Source organism: Oryx dammah, unplaced genomic scaffold (genome assembly GCF_014754425.2).
Source record: "Oryx dammah isolate SB20612 unplaced genomic scaffold, SCBI_Odam_1.1 HiC_scaffold_1, whole genome shotgun sequence".
In the NCBI taxonomy this organism is placed as follows: domain Eukaryota; kingdom Metazoa; phylum Chordata; class Mammalia; order Artiodactyla; family Bovidae; genus Oryx; species Oryx dammah.
In genome coordinates this window covers 37335388-37358453 of record NW_024070185.1, presented here as the reverse complement: position 1 = coordinate 37358453, position 23066 = coordinate 37335388, and the positions used below count along the sequence as shown (strand labels likewise).

The window sequence follows — 23066 nt, the reverse complement described above, 5'->3', positions numbered from 1 at the left end:
GCCATATTCCTAGTGGGATTTTAAACATTGAACCATAATACATAACATACACATGCTACAATAATTAGAGTGTGGGGTGAAAGACAGTTCTGAGAAATGACAGGTAGGGAATGGGAGGAAGAATTCAGGAAAGGAATGCCAGCTAGCAGGGAAAAATTACTATGGAGGAGAATTAAGAATTCTTTGATTCTGTCGGGTGGAAGTTGAGCCAGAAAACCTGGTTAGCTTGACTGACTAACTTGTGCCAAATTCCTTGGCCTGAGGAGTCCTGGTGACCTGTGCATGTGTGATCCATATGTCGTGTCAAGGTGGGAAAAAGCTGGAGCTGAGACAAAGTGGTCTCAAGAATGCAGTAAAAAACTATGTGTAATGGTCTATATACCTGTTAAATTAGGTGAAAGTTTTATAAGTGTTCTGCAAGCCAGTTTGAAATAGAAAAACTTTCCTGTTATTCACTGCACTATGTACAGGAGATAAAAATAAGGCAATTATTCAGAACTACCATGCTTCTCTATATAGTCAGTATGAATTTCTTCTGGCTCTCTTCCTGGAGAGCTCCATGAGGCTTTGTCTCTACAGTAGAGATGTTGATGGATTATTGGACATGTGGAGCAGAGTGAAACCTGCAATGTGATAACTTTCTACCCAACCATTAATTGCTCAAAATGGGGCAGGAAGAACAGAGAGGTCAACTATAGCCTAAACCTCTAATGTTGACCTCTTAACTAAGAATGTGGGTAAAAATGATCAAGTGTCACCCCACATAATATAGTTCATTGGTTCTTTTCACTAATAAGTATGTTAAGAAATTTCACACGTGAATCAAATAGCTGTTCATTGTTCATTCGCTGTCATGTCAGACTCTTTGCAACCCCATGGACTGCAGCATGCCAGGCTTCCCTTCCTTCACCATCTGTCTCCTGGAGTCCACTCAAACTTATGTCCATTGAGTCAATGATGCCATCCAACCATCTCATTCTCTGTTGTCCCCTTCTCCTCCTGCCTTCAGTGTTTACCAGCATTAGGGTCTTTTCCAATGAGTCAGCTTTTTGTATCATGTAGCCAAAGTATTGGGGTTTCAGCTTCAACATCAGTCCTTCCAATGAATATTCAGGACTGATTTCCCCCAGGATGGACTGGTTGGATCTCCTTGCAGTCCAAGGGACTCTCAAGGGTCTTCTCCAACACCACAGTTCAAAAGCATCAATTCTTCGTTGCTTAGCCTTTTTTATTGTCCAGCTGTCACATCCGTACATGACTACTGGAAAAACTGTAGCTTTGACTATATGGACCTTTGTAGGCAAAGTAATGGCTTTGCTTTTTAATATGCTGCCTAGGTTTGTAATTGCTTTTCTTCCAAGGAATCAAATACATCTATCTAAAAGCATTTTCTACAGAAACATACTTGTATATCCTTTTCCTTTGTCCTTTTCCTTACCATCTGTTTATATGGCTACTGTACTTTTAAAGCATCATATCAGTCATATGAATATTGCAAAAGCCATTACAAGCCTACATCATTTTGTTGTGCTTCACTTTATTGTGAGTTGCAGAATATGCTTTTTTTTTTTCTTGCCAATTGGTTGTGGCAGCCCTATGTTGAGCAAAATCTGTTGGTACCATTTTCCCAGTAGTATTTGCTCACTTATCATCTCTCTGTCACATTTTGGTAATTCTCACATCTCAAACTTTTTCACTATTATGTTATGTTTATGATCTGTGAATTGCAAACAATTACAACTCATGGAAGGGTTAGATGATGATTAGCATTTCTAGCAATAAAGTATTTTAAAATTAAGGTATGTACTTTTGGGGGGCACAATTCTGTTGTACACTTAAGAGATTATAGTATAGTATAAACATAATTATAAATGCACTAGGAAACCAAAAATTCTTGTGACTTGCTTTCCTGTAATACTTGCTTTATTGCAGTCATCTAGAAGAGAGCCTGCAACATCTCTGAGATATGCTTGTATAAACCTCTGTCAAAGCATACTTGGGTAAATTTCAGTTAAGTTGTCTTAATCAAATATATTGCTAGTGTGAACATACAGTCTGTCGGTCTGGTTTCTCATCTTTCCCCTCTCCTTCCCTTCCTTATTCCTTTCTTTCCTAAGTGATTAATAACTAACGTCAGTTTCTTCAGACTAGGGTGTGTATATAGGGAATTTGATGTTTTTAAGCTTTGATTTTTAAATTTTTACCATGGCTAAAACTTTGTTGATTTAATAGTAGCAGCATGTGTTTGTCATGTGAGATTGGGATTTAGAGTACATCTGCTCTGTTTCTAAAACAATTTAAAAACATCTAATGATATTTTAGGTCAGATAGAGGTAAAATGCACTTATAGTAAAAGCCACCTGTTAAAATATAAAGGTTAGTGAGTTTTGACATATATACAGTGGTGTAATTACTACTACTCTCAAGATATAGAACATTTCCAGTAGGCCCCAGAAATTCTCTTGTGCCCTTTTCTAATTACTTCTCCCTACCAGCAACCACTAACCAGATTTCTGTCTCTAGAATGTTATTAACATGGAATTGTGCAATGTGTAGACTCTTCTCTGTTAGAATAGTGCTTCTCGCATCTGATCACTTTTATGTTGTACAGGGCGTCCTTGGATGTGTATAGCACCTGGGAAATCCCATGGACAGAGGAACCTGGCAGGTTGCATTCCATTGGGTCACCAAGAGTCAGACATGACTTCGCGACTAAACAACAGAAACAATATTCACAAAACATAAGCCATTAACCCTTTTGAAGTGTACAATACGGTTATGTTTAATATATTTGTATTGTGTAACCATCACCTCTGTCTAGTTCAAATAGATTTTCATCATCCTGTAAGGAAACCTTGTATTTTTTATTCAGTCATACTGTATTTCCCCTTACCCCTTTTTAGCCCCTGGGAATTAATAGTCTGCTTTCTGTCTAGGTATTTACATATTCTGGATGTCTCATATGCATGAAATCATTTAAATGTGACTTTCGTGCCTGACATCTTTTATGTAGCATGTTTTCTATGTTATATCTTATATCTGTACCTCACTCTTTTTTATAGCTAAATAATATTTCATTGTGAAGATATACTACATTTTGCACTTCCGTTTACCAGTTGATGGACATCAAGTTGTTTCCATTTTCTTACAATGGCTAAGATTTTTGTGCCTTATATCACTGGCTTCCCATAAGGATCCACCCAGCAAGGATAGCCACTATGGAAAACAGTATGAATGTTCCTCAAAAAATTGAAAATAGAACTAACATATTATACAGCAGTTCTGCTTCTAGGTATGTATTTGAGGGAAATGAAATCACTGTCTTAAAGACATATCTATTTGAAAATAGAGCTAACATATTATACAGCAGTCGACTTCTAGGTATGTGTTTAAGGGAATGAAATCACTGTCGTAAAGATATATCTATTACCTCAAAGGTTCATTGCAGCATTATTTACAGTAGCTTTTTTTTTTTCCAAAAGCATGTAAAAATTATAATTTATACATATACACACACTATATTTTACAGTTTGATAGTTCAAATAGTTAAACAGTTCATTTAGGGGGTTTTTGTGGGGCTTTTTTGCATTGTTTTCCCTTCCAGATTCTTTGTCACTGCCTTGGCTCTGCCCTAATCTGACATCATTCTGTCACATCATCTAGTAAATCAAGTTAAGTATTCATTTACCTGCATCCCAACACCTGCATGTCCATTGACAGGTGAACAGATAAAGCAAAGTGTTCCATGTATACAGTAGACTGTCATTCAGGCATAAGAAAGAAGGAAATCCTGTCATTTCCTTCAACATGGAAGAATCTTGAGTCCATTATGCTAAGTTAAAAAAGTCAGACAGAAACAGACAAATGCTGTATGATCATATTTACATGTGAGAATTATAAAAACCAAACCTACAGGTAGAAACAACAGTTTGGTGACTGCCAGAGGCAGGGGGTGGTGGAATTGGGTGAAGATTGTCCCAAAGTATTGACTTCAGTATGAGTAGGTTCTGGGGATGTACTGTATTATATGGTAACTACAGTGAACAGTACTGTATTAAAAGTTTCTAAGAGAGTAGATCTTAAAACTTTTCATCACATAAAAAATAACTATTTTTAGGTGATGACTGTGCACTAAACTTACTGTGGTAATCATTTCACAATATGTACATATAGGCAGCCATTACCCTGTGTATTTTAAACTTATGCAATGTTATTTGTCAATTATATCTTGATATTGGGGAAAGAAAAGAACCCACTGAGGAAGATAATAATAGCATCCTGATTATATGGATGGGGAAATTGAGGAGCTGAGAGATTGTGGAAACAGTTAAGGCTATATGAGTTGTTGGACTTGTGTTAGAAATCAGTGTCTCTGTAGGGTTTCTTATTAGTCTCTTGTTCTGTTAACTATGTGGACAAGATAAGAGTGACTTCAAATAATTCAAACAGTTAGGTTTTTGTTCTAAAACTTAGTTCTTCTATTAATAGCAGTGTTAAAGTATGTGTTTATTGTGAGCAATGATGGAGAGAGGAAAGTTGGTCCTCAGGTAATCTTGTGTTAAGTGCCTATAAGAGGAGATTAAGATTTATCAAAATCCCATAGCATAGTTTATACCTCACAGTATGCTGTCTCTCAAGTGCTTCCACCAAAATATCCCTACAAGAGAGGGGAGTGAAACACTAGGACTCCACAATACGCATGCAGGTTTTGCATCTTGCTCCCTTATTGTGTTTGTTTGTATGCAGACATAAACTAAATGATTTAACGTGACAAAAGTAAATACTGCAGAAAGATGTGCCAGTTTTATTCTGTGAGGTGTTCTACACCTGTCCTATTTCCTAATGGTCATGGGATATGTGAGATGCTAGCTGCTATTTTCACTGCTAGGTACCTGAGGGGTCAGTGTAGCTCTGTTTCTTTATTGGAACTTCTTGGTCTTCAAGACTGTGAAAGACTGGACCTCTCCCATTGTGTGACTGGTAAGTTGGAAAAGCTTATGGAATGCTGCAGTAGTAACATTCAAATATGGTAACTTTTAGAGAAGAATTCTTCCAAATATATTATTGAAAACTTAGGGAAAAAGCTGATCAAGAAAGTAAACGTAAGAATAGAAAATAAAAAGATTCTGAAAGGCATGTATTAAAGAACGTACTTCCAAAACTTTGAATACATACCTTGTTTTCTGTTTATTTAGTGACTTTCAGAAAACTCTGATAGTCTTCAGTTGAATTTTTAGTTAAATATTTTCTATCAGATCTATTTTGGTATATTTCATACATGTGATTCTTTCCAAATTTATTTTCTTCACTTACTATGTAGATAGCCCAGGGCTGAAATAGTTCTGAGTTTTAAAAAAATTACCATTTTGTATCAAATTGTATTCTGGTTATGTTGGCTGGCTTAAATATTGAATAAAATATTTTTCATAAATGCTGGAGTGAGGGGTGAGTGTCAACCATGTACTCCTGCAGGTATTTTGAGGCAAAATTCATTTTGAGATAGGTACTTTGTGTCATAACTTGTGGTTTATCAGGTGTTTTCCAGGGCGATGTAAAATATAATTCTGATAGCCTATTGAAAATATAAATTCTGAACCAGTATGAAGTTCTTAATATATTGCAAATTGCCTTCCTTCAGTGGTTTTCCAATTTAAATTAACTTATGACCAGTCACCACATTGTTCAAGTCCTGATTACAAATCCATATCAAAAGGAAATTAAATAGACTCCTCTTTCTTCATTGATTTTAATTTAAAGTTTAATTCGTGCAGTGCTGAGCAGAGGTACAGATTTGAAAAGTTTGATAAATCCATTTAAATTTTATTGTTAAAACATTTCCATGGGTTGTGTGTTTGGGGATCTCTCTGCTGTGCTTTACTGAGTGGTGTAGATTCAGGACAGCTTATTATGGAGACGCATCATTTTCATTACATTATGCAGTTCTTTCTCACCATTCACTGGAGTCTGCATTTTTTTCACAGGTTGTTTATTTCTATTTATGTATTATGAATATTAACCGTAGACAGAGGGCTGTATCAGATGACCAGATAGGGCATGTTGATTCCTTTTATTCCCACAGGTATTGTAGAGAATGATGGTATTTCTGATGTTTCTGTTGGATGTATGTTTTCAGTTCAATTCAGTTTCTTTCAGTCACTTAGTCGTGCCTGACTCTTTGCAACCCCATGAACTGGAGCACACCAGGCCTCCCTGTCCATCACCAACTCCCAGAGTTTATCCAGACTCATGTCCATTGAGTCAGTGATGCCATTCAACCATTTCATCCTCTGTCATCCCCTTCTCCTCCTGCCATCAATCTTTGCCAGCATCAGGGTCTTTTCAAAGGAGTCAGCTCTTCACATCATATGGCCAAAGTATTGGAGTTTCAGCTTCAACATCAGTTCTTCCAATGAACACTCAGGACTTATCTCCTTTAGGATGGACTGGTTGGATCTCCTGCAGTCCAAGGGACTCTCAAGAGTCTTCTCCAACACCACAGTTCAAAAACATCAATTCTTTGGCACTCAGCTTTCTTTATAGTCCAACTCTCACATCCATACATGACTATTGGAAAAACCATAGCTGTGACTAGATGGACCTTTGTTGGCAAAGTAACATGTCTGCTTTTTAATATGCTGTCTAGGTTGGTCATAACTTTTCTTCACAGGAGCAAGCATCTTTTAATTTCATGGCTGCAATCACCATCTGCAGTGATTTTGGAGACTGAAAAAAATAAAGTCTGTCACTGTTTCCACTGTTTCCCCGTATATTTGCCATCAAGTGATGGGACCAGATGCCATGATCTTAGTTTTCTGAATGTTGGGCTTTAAGCCAACTTTTTCACTCTCCTCTTTCACTTTCATCAAAAGGCTGTTTAGTTCTTCTTCACTTTCTGCTGTAAGGGTAGGTGTCATCTGCATATCTGAGGTTATTGATATTTCTCCCAGCAATCTTGATTTCAGCTTGTGCTTCATCCAGCCTGGCATTTCGCATGATGTACTCTGCATAGAAGTTAAATAAGCAGGGTGAAAATATACAGCCTCGACGTACTCCTTTTCCAATTTGGAACCAGTCTGTTGTTCCATGTCCAGTTCTAACTGTTGCTTCTTGACCTGGATACAGATTTCTCAGGAGGCAGTTCAGGTGGTCTGGTATTCCCATCTCTTTCAGAATTTTTCACAGTTTATTGTGATCCACACGGTCAAAAGCTTTGGCATACTCAGTAAAGCAGAAATAGATGTTTTCCTGGAACTCTCTTGCTTTTTCCATGATCCAGTGGATGTTGGCAATTTGATCTCTGGTTCCTCTGCCTTTTCTAAATCCAGCTTGAACATCTGGAAATTCATCATTCACGTATTGTTGAAACTTGGCTTGGAGAATTTTGAGCATTACTGTACTAGCATGTGAGATGAGAGCAAATGTGTGGTAGTTTGAGCATTCTTTGGCATTGCCTTTCTTTGGGATTGGAGTGAAAACTGACCTTTTCCAGTCCTGTTGCCACTGCTGAGTTTTCCAAGTTTGTTGGCATATTGAGTGCAGCACTTTCACAGCAACATCTTTTAGGATTTGAAATAGCTCAACTGGAATTCCATCACCTCCACTAGCTTTGTTCATAGTGATGCTTCCTAAGGCCCACTTGACTTCACCTTCCAGGATGTCTGGCTCTAGGTGAGTGATCACACCATCATGATTATCTGGGTCATGAAGATCTTTTTGTATAGTTCTTCTGTGAATTCTTGCCACTTCTTAATACCATCTGCTTCTGTTAGATCTGTAGCATTTCTTTCTTTTATTGTGCCCATCTTTGCATGAATTGTTCCCTTGGTATCTCTAATTTTCGTGGAGAGATCTCTAGTCTTTCCCATTCTATTGTTTTCCTCTAATTCTTTGCACTGATCACTGAGGAAGGCTTTCTTATCTCTCCTTGCTCTTCTTTGGAACTTTGCTTTCAAATGGGTATAATCTTTCCTTTTCTCCTTTGCTTTTTACTTCTCTTCTTTTCACAGGTATTTGTAAGGTCTCCTCAGGCAGCCATTTTGCTTTTTTGCATGTCTTTTTCTTGGGGATGGTCTTGATCCTGGTCTCCTGTACAATGTCATGAATTTCCGTCCATAGTTCATCAGGCACTTTGTCTTAGTCCCTTAAATCTATTTCTCACTTCCACTTTATATTTGTAAGGGATTTGATTAGGTCATACCTGAATGGTCTAGTGGTTTTAAAATATTTCTGTTTTTAACAATCCAGGTGTAGGTGCTTAAACAGATGTGCTATTGTTTGCAAGTGGTTCTTTATATCCTAGTAGCTTCTTTTTTTTTTTAGATGTCTGATTTTTTTCCTTCTGATGATCTGTGACCTTACATGCTCCATGGTGGCATCAGTAAAGGCTTACTTGCTTTAAAACTATTATTGTAAAACCCTCTATTCTATGAGGTTAAAGTTATTCGCAGTTAGGTAATGAGTGTTGATAATTCTTTAGTCAGATTGGTCCTGTTCTTGAGCTATTTATATGTAGTGAGCCACAGAGTGAGATAAGTAACATTTCCAATGGCCTTATCTTCATTTTGGCCATGGAGTTAAAGAGCATCTGTGCTTTTTTCTGCTTTACCCAGATACATAGCACATGCTTTCTTGGTGAGCTCTCTGTTCAGGGCTTGTCTCTGTGGTTCTCCTCTGTCCCATCCACATTTCTCTTGTCTTTCTCATCTTGCTTTCCTGCTCTCAGTGTGGTGGTTTTTCCCTCTGAGTGTGGAAGGTGAAGACTAGGACATCAAGTACGTGTGTTTTCTCTAGCTTATATAACTGAGTTAATGAGACTTTTTCTCAGACAGACTGCAGTGTTGAAGGCAGAGATGGAACAGCTGGGTTTCAGCACATCATGTACTGTTGAATGAACGAGTTGCTGTGTGTTTAACTTCTTCACCTAAAGGTCTCTTCAAGACACTCTTCCCACATAGGCTGGTGAGACAGACAGGTTTCCATGCTCTTGAGTGGTCCTGTCTGGGAGTTAGTTCCAGGAATGAGTAGCAGTTAAAGTCCTGAATATTCATTGGAAGGATTGAAACTCCAATATTTGGCCACCTGATGCAAAAAACTGACTCTTGAAAAGACCCTGATCCTGGGAAAGATTGAAGGTGGGAGGAGAAGGGGATGACAGAGAATGAGATGGTTGGATGGCATCACCAACTCAGTGGACATGAGTTTGAGTAAACTCTGTGAGTTGGTGATGAACAGGGAAGCCTGGTATGCTGCAGTCCATGGGGTTGCAAAGAGTTGGGCACGACTGAGTGACTGAACTGAACTGAAACTATATAAAATTGATCAGAAAGAAACAGAGATAGGAAACTGCTGTGTGTCTACTGTATGCTGGGCATTGGGACAAGTGCTTCTAGAATCGTTGCTTTTAGGAGTCTAAAGTAAGAGATTCCTGTGTTGAAACTGCAGATTTTCCTCTTCTAACCTCCCTTAATATTTGATCCACTTATCAGATAATAGGTAGACTGAGTTTAAATTTGTTGCAAATTTTTAAAGTTTCAGTTCAGTCGCTCAGTCGTGTCCGACTCTTTGCGACCCCATGAATTGCAGCACGCCAAGCCTCCCTGTCCATCACCAATTCCCGGAGTCTACTGAAACTCTTGTCCATCGAGTCAGTGATGCCATCCAGCCATCTCATCCTCTGTCGTCCCCTTCTCCTCCTGCCTCCAATCCCTCCCAGTATCAAGGTCTTTTCCAATGAGTCAACTCTTCACATGAGATGGCCAAAGTATTGGAGTTTTAAGGTTTAGTCATTTTGTATTATGCAGACAACTCTTGGCAGATCTTTTTGTAAAAAAGATCAACGTTTGGTGATAAAAATGTGTCCTTTAATTTTTAAGAATTCTGACTCTAGTTTTAGTGATTTTTGATGATGGACTTGGTCTATAGTTGTATAAAGCTGTCATTATATAAGAATACTAGAACATAAACTTAAAAATTGATTTGAAATTATATCTTAATTAATGCATTACTGCTTGTATTTACTGTTTCCATTTAGGTTTTTTCCCAAGCAGTTCTCAAGGGTGTGATGCATTTCTTCGCCACAAGATGACACTGATATCTCCCTCAGTATTAAAGAAATACGGCATTCCCTTTGACAAGGTACATTAGTGTTACTCTTTAACAGAATCATTTCATATGTGTAAAATTTGTGTTTAAGATATATTCAACATAAACTAATATATCTTTGACTTCCAGTAGGATTTTTAGGGTATGAGGAGAAATATTCAGATTCATGTTTCACTTAGGTAACAGTTATTTACCTATGTAATGATTTGAAATTACTCTTTTTTGTTCTTGTTTTTTTTAAAGACCCAATTGACTTTAATTCCACTTTTGTTAAAATTATAGTTAAAATAGTTAACTATATTAGAAAAGTACTAATGAAAGTACTAATTAGAAATTAGAAGAGTACTAATTAGAAAAGTACTAATGAAAGATGTGAAGTAAGAAAAGCTCTTGACATGTGTTTTTTTTCCTTTTTTTTCATATGCATGTATCTATTCTTTTTCAAATTCTGAAATTACATATTTTTTTGAAATTAATTTCAGGTTATATTTACTTGAGAGTTCATGCACTTCTGGTTCACTTGTAACAATACTGAAAGTAAAATGTAGCACATTCGACATGTAGTAATTCTCTTTCACTGACGTCTTTTATGTGAGCAACAGAATTTATGTTAATGCCATCTTTTTGTTTTTTTTAAAGAAATCAGAGCAGTTTTTGTTAGCTGTTTGATTGGTTAGAATCAGTGATTATGGTGTCAGTATGTTATTTCTAAACACACTCAGACATAATACAATTGAAATTTCGTTATGGATAGAATTGCCTGATGGTTTAATAATCAGATATTGCTTCTTTGGAATATTTCTGAAGATTAAGTTCTGTAAGACTCTGTACATGCTAGATCACTCTTTCTTTGTGTCCATGGATCAGTATTGGGTCATAATTATTACAGAGGATGAGTGTTTTTATGTGAAGAAGCTGAAATGAAAAAAAAAACTTTCGACCAGATAAATAAGAGCTCTCTCTCAGTTGGAGGAGGATTAAGTCTTTAGTTGCAAAAAATTAAAAAAATCTCTACTCTCTTTATCATTTTTTATTTGACTGTCTTCCCATAATCCTCTCTGTTTTCCACTTTAAAAGCTTTTCACTTATGACCAAGTCTTTCCCTCTTCTTTATTTCAGGCCCTTAAAATCCGGTCTTCCACCTATCTTCCCCAACCCCTCACCCCTGGGGCCCTGCTCCCACCAGTCTAGGCTTTGTTGGAAGTAGAATGTTTGCAAGGACTGGGAAACATTCTCCACCTTGGGGTGGTCCTGATCACTCTTGCACAGTCTCTGTGGCAGTCACGCATGAGACACACTGTCTCATGTCCATGATGAGAACGCTCTCACCACTTGTTTAGTTGCATACTTCTCCCCATGACAGAAAGTGTGCCTTCGAGATGTGCACTGTGGGTAATGTCCACAGGTGTGGGTGGGCTGCAGCACTGCCGCAGGTACAGAAGTCACAGGCTGTGCCCCGCCCCCAATGGGGCCACTCCTTCTGGGGGCATTGTCTTACTTGCAGATGCCTCTAAGCACCAGGCTTTCCAGTCTCAGACCTGTGTCATCAGTGCACTTTCTCTCAGGTGGTTGTCATAAGCCTGATTAAGCCCTTTTATTTAAGTTGGAATATTAGAAGGCAGAGAAGGAGCAGAATAGAGTTCTCCAAGATAGGAAAAGCTCTGAGAGTTTAGGGCTGGTGATGGGAATTGTTGTTCTTTGGAGGAAATGGCAACCCACTCCAGTATTCTTGCCTGGAGAACCCCATGGACGGAGGAGCCTGGTGGGCTACAGTCCATGGGGTTGCAAAGAGTCGGACACGACTGAGCGACTTCACTTTCACTTATGTGAAATAGCAGGGCTGCATAATTGGCTCATTCATCCAGGATGGAGGCTGTAGTAGCTTCTAGCTTCTTTCTAATATTTGGGGAGAAGGAGACAGGTGCCTTGCACCCTTTTCTGGGCTGAGGCTCTCCAGGTACTATTTGGTAGCTCACCAAATGCACCATGTTCTTATCCAGTCTTCTGAGGATGGGACATTTTGTGGCTCCTGTGGGAAGTAGAGTGGTGAGTGCTTGTCCACAGCTGGTGAGACACCAGCCATTTAGAGGGCTGACTGGTGGCTGTAGTTTTTCATATGAAATATTGCTATCTCCCCTTCTACCTTGATGAAGGATGTGTGATGACAGTGTGCTCCTCGAGGGGCTTATTCTCCAATGATGATAATATAACCTTGGACAGAGTAGCAGACTTTGGAATGACATTGATTCTTCCCAAGTTCATTTCTGATTCTGCCACTTGGGTAAATTACATCATTTTTGTGAGCTTCAATCTCTTCAACTGGAAAATGGAGATAATAAGAGTACCATTTAATAGAGCCATTATGAGGATGAAAAGAGATTATCTATATGAAGCGCTTTGCATAGTATAGGTAATATAATAATGCACTCTTCCTCCTCAGTTCAACCTTTACTCTTTAGGCGATCATTTCCCAGTTGGACTAACATTTGTTTCTTTTTCTTTCAGTGTATTTGTGCATATTCTCATATGTGTATATGTATGTATGAAAAAGTATGTTTGCCAAATAGCTACTGTCTGCTTTTTGATTATGTGCACTACCCTTTCCACCATTTTTTGCTGTATGGAATTATGATGCTGGTTAGTCTTAAAAAGAACTTGTACTTTTCTGTCTCTATACCCTTCTTTTTTTAAAAAAAAATCAATTTATTTCATTGAGGCAGTAAATTAGCCTTATATTTTAGCTAATTGGGACCGACCTGTTTCTAGAAACTATATATAGGCATAATATTTAGGGTCCCATTTAATGGGAATAGGTACTTTTCAGCATGGCAAGAAAGGAGTTTTCCAGGTAGAGTAGGGAAGAACTATAGATGGGATTCAGTGGAGCAATGAAGCTCGCTTCGTTATCCTACTGACAGCAGTCTTACCCTCTTCCCCCCAACTCCCTTTTATAGGGCTAGTGACAGTTGAGCAAAGTAAGTTTTATTTTATCACATGGTGCAAGGAAATGCCTTATTTCCAAGCACAGTTATAATTAATGAGATTCGGTGAGACTAGAAAAGGAGAGAATCGGGCTTATTCTCACGTGGCTTGAAATGATGGAACTGGAACCATGTTGAACCCTGATAAGCCATTCTCCGCCTGCCAGGTGGCAGCTGAATTGCTGCTCATTGCAATAGAACACCTGCTGGGATGTCACAGGGGCAGGGGTGATGAGCTAAATTTTAGAATTGTTGGGAAGGAAAGTACTTCCACACACAACATTTTAGCATTCCTGTAATGGTTACTGAGTGCTTTGTGTGTACATGTATTTATACAGTGTGTCTCTTATATGTGTCCACATAGGTGCATACTTGCATATTTATTTCTCAAACCAAGGTGACTGAACGAATCAGTGAGTTACAGATTCGATACTCTAGTACTGAGCAGACAAGTTTAAAAACCATTGATCAGTTTAGCTTCGCTGTTCTTCCATAGTTCCTGGTGTGTTTTGTATGTTTTGGTGATTGTAGGAAAAAAAAATAAGCAGATTTCTTTAAAAGATAGGAATGGACTGAATACATTTTAATCTTTGCTTTTAGGTTGATGGCTGATTGACCCAAGCTATTTTAATTATATTTGCAAATGCACTCACTCACACATACATACCTACATGCTGTAGATATATTTGAATAATTATTTGATAGAAATTTTACTGTTAAATGAAATAGTTAATCGAATGTTTTCCAAGTATAATGAAAGGACAATTTATTGAATACAGTCAACTCTTAAGCAATAAGAATCCATAACATTCAGTGTGTGTTGCCAAAATTTTTATAGCTATAACTTGAAAAATGTCAGTTGTGATATGTCCTGTTTTATAATTCCAGTAATGTGAATTTTTTAAGTATTAAAATGTATTGAATGCTATTATGAACACTTTTTTGAATAGCATAAAGCAGACATCTTCAAATAGAATGTAATTTCTCTGCTTATGGGCTAAATGATTGACTATTGGCAGAGGGCCATCTGTTTAGAAAAGTTTTAAAAGTCTCCTGAAAAACTATTAAAGAATTAAGTGAAGAATCTGGGGGCACTTCTTTTATACTGGTATAGCTTGGACATCATAACATTTTTTTTTCTTTTTTTAAATAGGAAATATATTTTAACTGTATTTGCAATTTGGGATGCCTTATAATTGGGAAATATTATATGTCCTCTACCCTGCAGATCACCCAGGAAGCTGGAGAATTTATGATCACTTTCCCATATGGCTACCATGCTGGTTTTAATCATGGTTTCAACTGTGCAGAATCTACAAATTTTGCTACTGTCAGATGGATTGACTATGGGAAAGTTGCTAAATTGGTAAGTTATGCTTCAAAAAATAAAGCATAAATTAAACGTGTATTCTGGTTATTATAGTGGGAAAGCTAAGATCACTTGCAGCATTTATTTTTCTCCTCAGTGATGTTGTATGCCTGTGACCATAGTAATTTATTCGAGACAGATATATTTATTTTATATAGGCTATGTTAATATTGGTAGCAACATTTTTTTGTTTTGAAATTAATGTGGAGCAATTTACTTTGAGAGGTAATTTTATGCAACCGAGGCTTTCTTTCTTTCTTAAGGCCATCTTGCATGTTTGTCTTTTTGTGAGATTTTTCCAGTGGCTTCCTGTGATTCCATATTAGGTGGACTTGGCACCTTCCATGTTAGAGTTCAGTCCATGGCGTAGAAAACAGCTATTTACAGAGGAAAGTGTCTGGTAAAATTGTAACAAGATGTTAAGAAAAGATGGTAAGAAGAAATGATTAAAAGTACCCTTAGCACAGAAATGAATTTCTTGAAAGTAATAATATAGAACATACTTTAACAAGAAATATATCTTCATGTTAAATTTGGTATAAAGATTTGTGTCTCTTAGTATATTTAATTTAGTTCATAAACTGTGTATTTTCATTCACAAGCAACTGGGTTAAATTTTATTAATTGCCCCCCTGCAGAGTTAAATAGAGGGCATTTTCAAAGTGACAGTAGCTTCTATTAGGTTGCTTCGCTTCCTGTGGATTTTAAGGCAGAGGAGCATGCTGGCAGAGGGTAGGTTCTTAATGAAACTGTGTGTTTTACAGAGTATGCAGAATTGCCCTATATTTAGTGGAAAAGGGCACATATAGTCTGTGTGGCCTATTGTGGCCCCTGCATGGTCCAGGCAAATATTATTCATTCTACATGATAAAACTTTCGTGTGGAACCATTGAGTGAACGTGGATAGAACTATATTCAGGGAGGACAACTCTAGGTTTATTTTACATGCACATTTAGAAAATTGCATAATATTTTAAAATAATGATATAGCCCTTTGGCAGCTCAAGCATTTGAGTGAATTCATAACATAAAAGAAAGCTCCTGCTATTAGAAGACTTTCTCTGTTCTGAGTAATTTTTATTTATGAGGGGTAATTTAGAAAGGAGTAGAACTGAACTACTTCTTTCACATCCTTCTTATTACAATAAACCTAATTAAAAAAAAAAAAAACCAGAAAGCTCAGTGTATGTACCTTGGCCAGCTACTGCCGTTATTTTGCAGAAAAGTAATGCCTGTGTCTACGTCGAAATAGCGTCATAACCCTGAGATTATAAAAAGGTATGCTATTTTATGGTTTGCATCTTTAATCATTGACATAATAAGTCAGCTATCCCAGCTGTTCAGTCACCAGCAAAATCAGTTTGTGCTTGTTTACTGTAGCTTTCAGTTTCATCAGTAGTTCTGAGTATTGGCTTCTCCCCAAGTCTAAAATATCCTGCGTGTGTTTCTGCCTTTTCATGTGGACAGAGTAGGAGTGGAGTGTGACCACGCAAGAGAGGTTGATAGTGAACCTCTCTGAAGTCTCAGCTGATAAGCCCAGAGCTGAATGGGATTGTTCAGGAAGCAGAGCACCATAGTGGGGGAAGCAGGGATCTGAAGCCCAGCTCTTCTTTTTGCTAACCAGAGAATATCAGGAAAGTCGTTTCTTCTTTTTGTTTCTATCTATAAACTAAAAATACCTCTTTACCCCATAGATTTGTTGAGGGGGTGGGGGTGGAAAGCTTAGGTATGTAGATAGCCACTCATGCTGTGTTGATTTATATCATTCAGTGTAGTCAGAGGATATGACAAAATGTTCAGTGACTATAATGCAGTGTGGGACAGTTAATTTAAAACTCGTCATAGTTACATGTGTTGGAGATGATTTTAGATGTTGTCTCCACCCTTTTCTTACTCTTGCTACTCACCTAAATAATAATAATAACAATGTATTAATTTTTTATTGCAGCTGTAGTAAGTTCCCATAAAATTACCATAAAATTAGTGGCTTAAAATAATACTATTTTTACTATTTCGTAGTCCTGTAGGTTGTATGTTTAACATTGGTCTCACTAGCAAAGTCAATGTGTTTGCAGGGCTGCATTCCTTATTGGAGATTCTGGTGGAGAATCTGCTTCTTACTCAGTGGGATTGTTGGCTGTTAGTTCCTTGTGGTTGTAGGACTGAGTTCCTATTTCCTTGCTGTTGTCAGCCAGGTCTTTGCTCCTAGAGGCCTCTCTCAGGTCCCTTGTTGTGGTCCCCTACATTTCAGAGCAAGCAATCCACAATATCCCTTTTGTCATAAAAGATAGCATATTCACAGATTGCAGGGTCTAGGATACAGATGTCTTTGCTGTTAGGGGTGGGACCAAATGGGGTGTGAGAGTGTCGGCAGCATTCTGCCTACATCAGAGATTTTCAGTTAATAATTGACATGGTGATATATATTGATTTTTTTCAAGTCTGTTTCTATAGGCAACCTTATGGATTTACTGTGGTGTATGTGTGGGTATGTGTATGAACATGTAATTTCCTAAGATTAGGAAAATTTGTAAATTGGACAGTTTTTGTGTTTTGCTGGAGAAAAATATAATGTATAGTAAATTAATTATGAATTGTATTAAAAGACAAATTTTAACTTTGAGAATGACCACATTTGTTTGTCTTAATCCTTTGTGTTTTTTAATTCATTCTAAATGATAACTGTTTAAAAAACAGTTATTTTTCACAAGTGATAATGAGTTATACATTTAGGGGGATAATTTTTTTTTAACTGGCGTACTCTTTTGTAGTTGAAGCACTGGGAAATGACTGCTGCTTTACCTGCCGCATGTTGATTTGTCTATGTAGAAGCATCTGATAAAGTGTCTGGTGCAGCACTAATTAACATAGGGTAGAGTGAAGAATCTCAACTGGTAATATTTTGTATATTACAAACCAATGTTTCTGTTTCCATAACTTAGAAAAGAGCTGTTACAGGAGGTTATTTTTTAATTAAAAAAATAATTTTGAAAAGATAACCCCACGTTCACCAATAATTTTGGTGGTCTTTGTTTAGCAGCCAACAGGCTGGTTAGGGACCTTTTAAGCCATTCAAGTGACTTAATATGGATGGGGAGAGAGTTCTGTTTTTCCAGGTAGAGCTTGTCTGTTGTATGCCAGGCACTGTGTATGTTTCTGTGAATTCGTTCCTTGGAGGCCGAATTGTTTGATGGGAGCCAGAAGTGAGAGTAGTGTTGGCACTGCCGAGCATCCAGGACTGCTTCCTTTGCTCTTGGCTGCTTCACCGCTGGTGGCATCGCTGGAGCAGGATGGGAGATGGGGTTTCTGTGGATTTCCTTTGAATGTATTACTGATCTCTTGGTATGTGGTATTTGTTCATGAAACCTTCCCTCCATTTAAGGTATAGCTAACATTGACTAAAAAGAACATCCATCCCAGTATTTGTGCTGTTCCCAAATACTCATCTTCCAAATTCCAGCAGATTCTTTAACCTTTGATGTTCTCAACTAAATAATAATAGCAACAATAATAATTATTATATGTGGATATTCCATTGCCTGTCAGTGTATTCCCCATTTTTCAGCACTTAATTCAGATGGCCTTTTATTATAGTATCTACCCAAACTCCCTCATCTCTTATATAAGGCTTCTTTTGTGCTTAGATTGTAGAACAGGTCTTCAGAAAATGGGTATAGGTGTGAGCAATGACAACAACTTGACTATCCTTGTTTCTAAAAATTTCTGCTAATGCCCCAAACTTTGGCATTCCTCTTGTTCCTATCTTTCCATCTCTTTTCAGGATCATTCAGCTCTTTTTTGCCTTGACCTGCCAAATATAGCAAATCAAATCCTGCAAGATATTGCAGAAGAGAATAGCCTTGCCTTAAGAGGACCCACCTACCTGAGAAAGTGGTTCTGTAACTCTTTCTCCTCATTTCATTTATCAGAATTAAGGTTTTCATTGAAAAAAAAAAAAAAAAAGGAATGTTCTAGGTGGCCTTGTGCCCATATGCCAGCTATCAGGCAGAGTTCAGCTTTGGTGAGTGCCCCATGAGTTTCTTCTCTGAAATAGGAATTGTGCTACACGCTTGTAAAAGGAATTGTTTCTTTGTCTTCAAAGAGCTTTCATAATGAGCAGAAGGGCTTTTAATAAACCTCTTTTGCAGAGCTGTAATATGAGTGGAACAAACCATCCAGTTATTTTAGGCATCTTTCTAGCTTTGAATATCAGAGTAATCTAGAGTGAAATACTGTATACTTTTTTTTCTAGTAGATTTTAAAATATCCACCAGATTGCATAGCAGTTGAACTAAGATATTTGTGCATATTCGAGGTGAATGTTTTCTGCTTCTGGAGCGTTCTTTCTTTCTGTGGTGAGATGGAGTCCGTGGTTACTTATGCTCAGCAGCTGTGGTAGCATTCACAGGTCTGCTTCCTGGCTAGGTTGGATCAAAGAGCTGGCCTGCAGGTTGTATTTCATTTTTCCGTTTGGTGGGATGAAGTGCAGTTGTTTTGATGTTAGGTTTGATGGATTTGTTTGCCACTGCATTCATTAGCTTCACATCAAAAAACTGACAGGCTGTTAAATGAAACTTTGGCTTAGATTTTCAGCTTGACTGTTTGGAGACATTTGTGAGGATATTTTGTTTTTGTGTTGCAGCAGCCTCCAGCACTGTGATTGTCTCTAAGGGAAGAAAAGTTATTTACTGTACTGATTTTCTTGAGTTAAAAAGAATCATTGTCTGGGGGACAGTCATATCTAGGCTACACCATCAGAAGCGGTGTATTTATGACAGTATGTGCAATGTGAGAGACTTATCTACAGCACAGTAAATAACGTTATCTTCTTGGAAGGAAAGGTAATAGTTGGTGACTCCAGAATGATATCTCTTATTTTGCATTAATTTTACTTTAAGTGATAATCTATTAACATGATATGCTAGAAAGTTGAAAAATTGCATTGCAAAGCTGAGAATGTTCTCTTATGAACTCCAAGAGAGTTACTTCACCATCTAACTTGAAAGCATTCTGATATTTGAATCCTCAAACTTTTGAACAAGTTTGAAAAGAGATGATAGAATGTTGAAATTTATTTCTTTTTAATCTGAAAGGAATTTCAACTATTAAATTGTCTTGCATATAAGAACCATGATATGGGTTTATCTTTTTTTATATTTCAATCATTTTCTAAAATTAAATTTGTTTTTTCCTAAATTAGGTAGCATTCATCCAAAAAAATCTTTAATCTTGGGGTGGTCTTTGTTAAAGCAATCAGGAACCATTTTAACAGCGAGTCTCTAGGTTATATTTTAATATGCCTTAGATCACAGAATACTGGTACAGTGACATTTCTCTATTCCTACAGCTTGTGAAGTAAAGTAAATGTGGACTGTTGAACATTGCTCATTTAACAGTTCTTGGCACTCTAATTTTAGTGTCTGGTATGGCACATAAAATATGAACTTCGAGAGTTAAGTGGTTTCATATTCTTCATTTTATCTTTTTACCTTCACTTGGCTTCTGTTGCTTGGGTCCTGGTGGTACAACACAGCAGTGCTGATCAGTGGTTGTCCTCTGCCTCCCCCCCTTTTTTTAAACAAAAGCGTAAAGGGAAGAAGAGAAAATACCATATAGAAAAAAAGAAGCATATGAAGTCATGTCCTTAGGAGTTTGTACTCAAACTGGGGAGTTTGTATTTATGTATTTAGAAGAGATTAGGGTTAGGTTCACATTATGTCCCCATTTTATTCTAAAAAGTATTGTTGGATTCAGAAAATCTGAGACGTCAAGTAGCGTACCAGGAAAGCCAAGTGATTAATATAGATTGTGTCTGCAGGAGAGACATTTGGGGTTTTCAGTCCTCAGGAATGGGGATCCTGATTTCATTTAGTGCTCATTTATTAATAAATTTGCTGGATTATGGGATTTGAGTGGAACTAGGTAAGTAATCGGAGAAGGCAATGGCACCCCACTCCAGTACTCTTGCCTGGCAAATCCTATGGACAGAGGAGCCTGGAAGGCTGCAGTCCATGGGGTCACTGAGGGTTGGACATGACTGAGCGGCTTCACTTTCACTTTTCACTTTCACGCACTGGAGAAGGAAATGGCAACCCACTCCAGTGTTCTTGCCTGGAGAATCCGAGGGATGGAGGAGCCTGGTGGGCTGCTGTCTATGGGGTCGCACAGAGTCGGACACGACTGAAGTGACTTAGCAGCAGCAGCAGCAGGTAAATAATTTCAGAGAAGGCAATGGCAACCCACTCCAGTATTCTTGCCTGGAAAATCCCATGGACGGAGGGGCCTGGTAGGCTGCAGTCCGTGGGGTTGCGAAGAATTGGACACGACTGAAGCGACTTAGCAACAGCAGCAGGTATATAATTTATGATACTGATGTCTAATCACTAACTCGAAATCAAAGTAATATCTGTTTTTGAGGCTTTAGTTAACTCTATACCTTAAAAAGTAAGTTGACATTTTGAATAACATATTCACTGTACTGAGAAAAATTAGTTTTTAAATCATTCTTACTTTCATATGGTTTGATAGTAGTAGGATCGGACATTGATTGTTCACAGTGTGCTAGACCTGATGTAGGGCACTTTATATATGTTACTTGCCATCTGTGCTGGTCCAGAGATAATTGGGTATCTTCTGTTCTCTACTGGGCTTCCCCAGTGGCTCAGTGGTAAAAGAGTCCACCTGCAGTGCCAGAGATGCAGGAGACATGAGTTCAGTCCCTAGGTTGGGAAAATCCCCTGGAGTAGGACATGGTAACCCAGTGCAGTATTCTTCCTGCGAAAATACTGTGGACAGAGGAGCCTGGCAGGCTACAATCCATGCGGTCATAAAGAGTCAGACACAACTGAAGCGACTCAGCATGCACTGTCCTCTGCTAGCCCCCTTTCTCAAACCAAGGAGTTGGGATGATGCAGAAAATGAGGATGGTGAGGCTGAGATTGGATGCAGAAGGTTGGCCCCCTAGTACCCTGTACCCTTCTGGACTCATTTCATTGGATGTGGTGGATTATTTAGGTGCCAGCCACATAGTGCTTTTTCTTTCTCAGTGAAAGAGCTACGTGTGAATTTTCAGACTTCTTAAATAAGGCATGCCAACCAAGGTTACTGTTCCCTTTCCTTCAAGATACACATTCTTTGCTGACAGAACAAAGGTGACATGTGTATATGCCCAGTTTGAAGTTTGTTGTGGGAATCTTGCTTCTGTGATCATTTGATATGACCTCTTTGAATCAAAAGAAAGCTTTAATGGAATTTCTCTGAGGTCAGTGGCTATAATGAGACTTAAATCTGTGGATCCGTAGTCTCTCCTCCCTCTGCTCTGAGCAAGATGATAGGAAGTGGGAACACACCTCTCTTCGTAACTGCTTGTCAGAGTTATAGCCTGAAAATTCTCATGGGGTCTGTAGCCCTGGAGCTATCTCATGCCAGGACCCCTCCTTAAGCAGAAGGTTGAAAGTAGTGAAGGTAACAGCTGAATAGGGTGTTGATGTTTAAATATCAAAGGTAATAAAGAATGGGTGAAGAAACCCTTGATCTCTTAAGATTAAGAAACTCTTAATCTCTATTACTGTTTTAATAATTCTACACTTTGGCAATTATAAGAATCAGAGTGTTAGCCAATTCGAAGAGGAAGGGTGTCCCTGTTTGGCAGATCGTGAAAGCGTCCGATACAATAAAGAAGCCCAGTGCTTGGTTCTCCCTCTTTCAGCCATGCCTAATATTTTAAATTTACTCTGCTTTTATTCCCTACAAACTGTGCCTAGTAATATATTTTTTGCCTCTTTTTAAAACAAAAAAGGTAAAACCAGAGTGTCTTCTGAACTGTCCAGATACTCTGGAGGGATGATTTCCAACGTGATAGCTTAGAGCACTGATTGATTCTCTGTGGCGCTGTTTGTGAAAGTTAGTGCTCACAGCTAATTCTGTCCATTATTTTCGTTTTTCATTTGTATTGATCCGTTTGCATTTTTCCAAGTGCTGTCCTTAAGTGAGAACAGTGTCAATATTTGTATGCCTCTTGCTTATAATGCTGAGTGTAGTTTTTATGATTGCCTTATATCTCCCTTATTGTTTGATATTTTGATTTTTATCACATTTGAGTATGAGAAATGAGTAAGTAGTTGAGTAAGGGAAGTTTCAACTTCATGTTGTAATGTCATTAAACATATGAAGAAATGAAATGTTAATCTTGGGGAGTGTCTTTTTTGTAATCATAAATAAGTATTTATGTTAAATAAGAGCCAAGGATTGTATGTATGTATTTTACCATTATTGCTGTTATTTTCTAGTCTTTTTGGAAAAGGCTAGAAAAACATTAAGGATGAAAAATTTAGCATGCTTAATGTTCCATTTGTAATATCAAAGTTAGTCTTATAAAATTAATTATATCTTGCATTTCCCTTCAAGATGCTTCATGAGAAATAAAGCTCAAGCAGTTACTGAGGTTCCATGGTCTGCTTAGTATTTGGGTCACTCAAGGGATGACACAGGGTGATGGAGGTGGTTGGTGCTCCAGAGAGTTACAGACTGTCTTGAGTCCCTTTCAGGTTGCATGCCATTCTGCTGAGCTTCATTTTCCTCATGTACTAGGGAAGCATTGTTGTGCAGTGGTAAAG

General features: G+C 37.8%; 1 protein-coding gene across 4 annotated transcripts in view; it reads left to right on the top strand.

The window, feature by feature from the left end:
- LOC120863043 (lysine-specific demethylase 4C) overlaps positions 1 to 23066 on the top strand; it is a 404602-nt gene that overhangs the window by 97552 nt on the left and 283984 nt on the right. For all 4 annotated transcript variants that reach the window (XM_040239292.1, XM_040239340.1, XM_040239349.1 and 1 more), the window contains exons 7-8: positions 10031 to 10134; positions 14311 to 14448. In XM_040239292.1, the coding sequence (XP_040095226.1) occupies positions 10031 to 10134; positions 14311 to 14448 (242 nt within the window). The remainder of the gene's footprint in view (positions 1 to 10030; positions 10135 to 14310; positions 14449 to 23066) is intronic.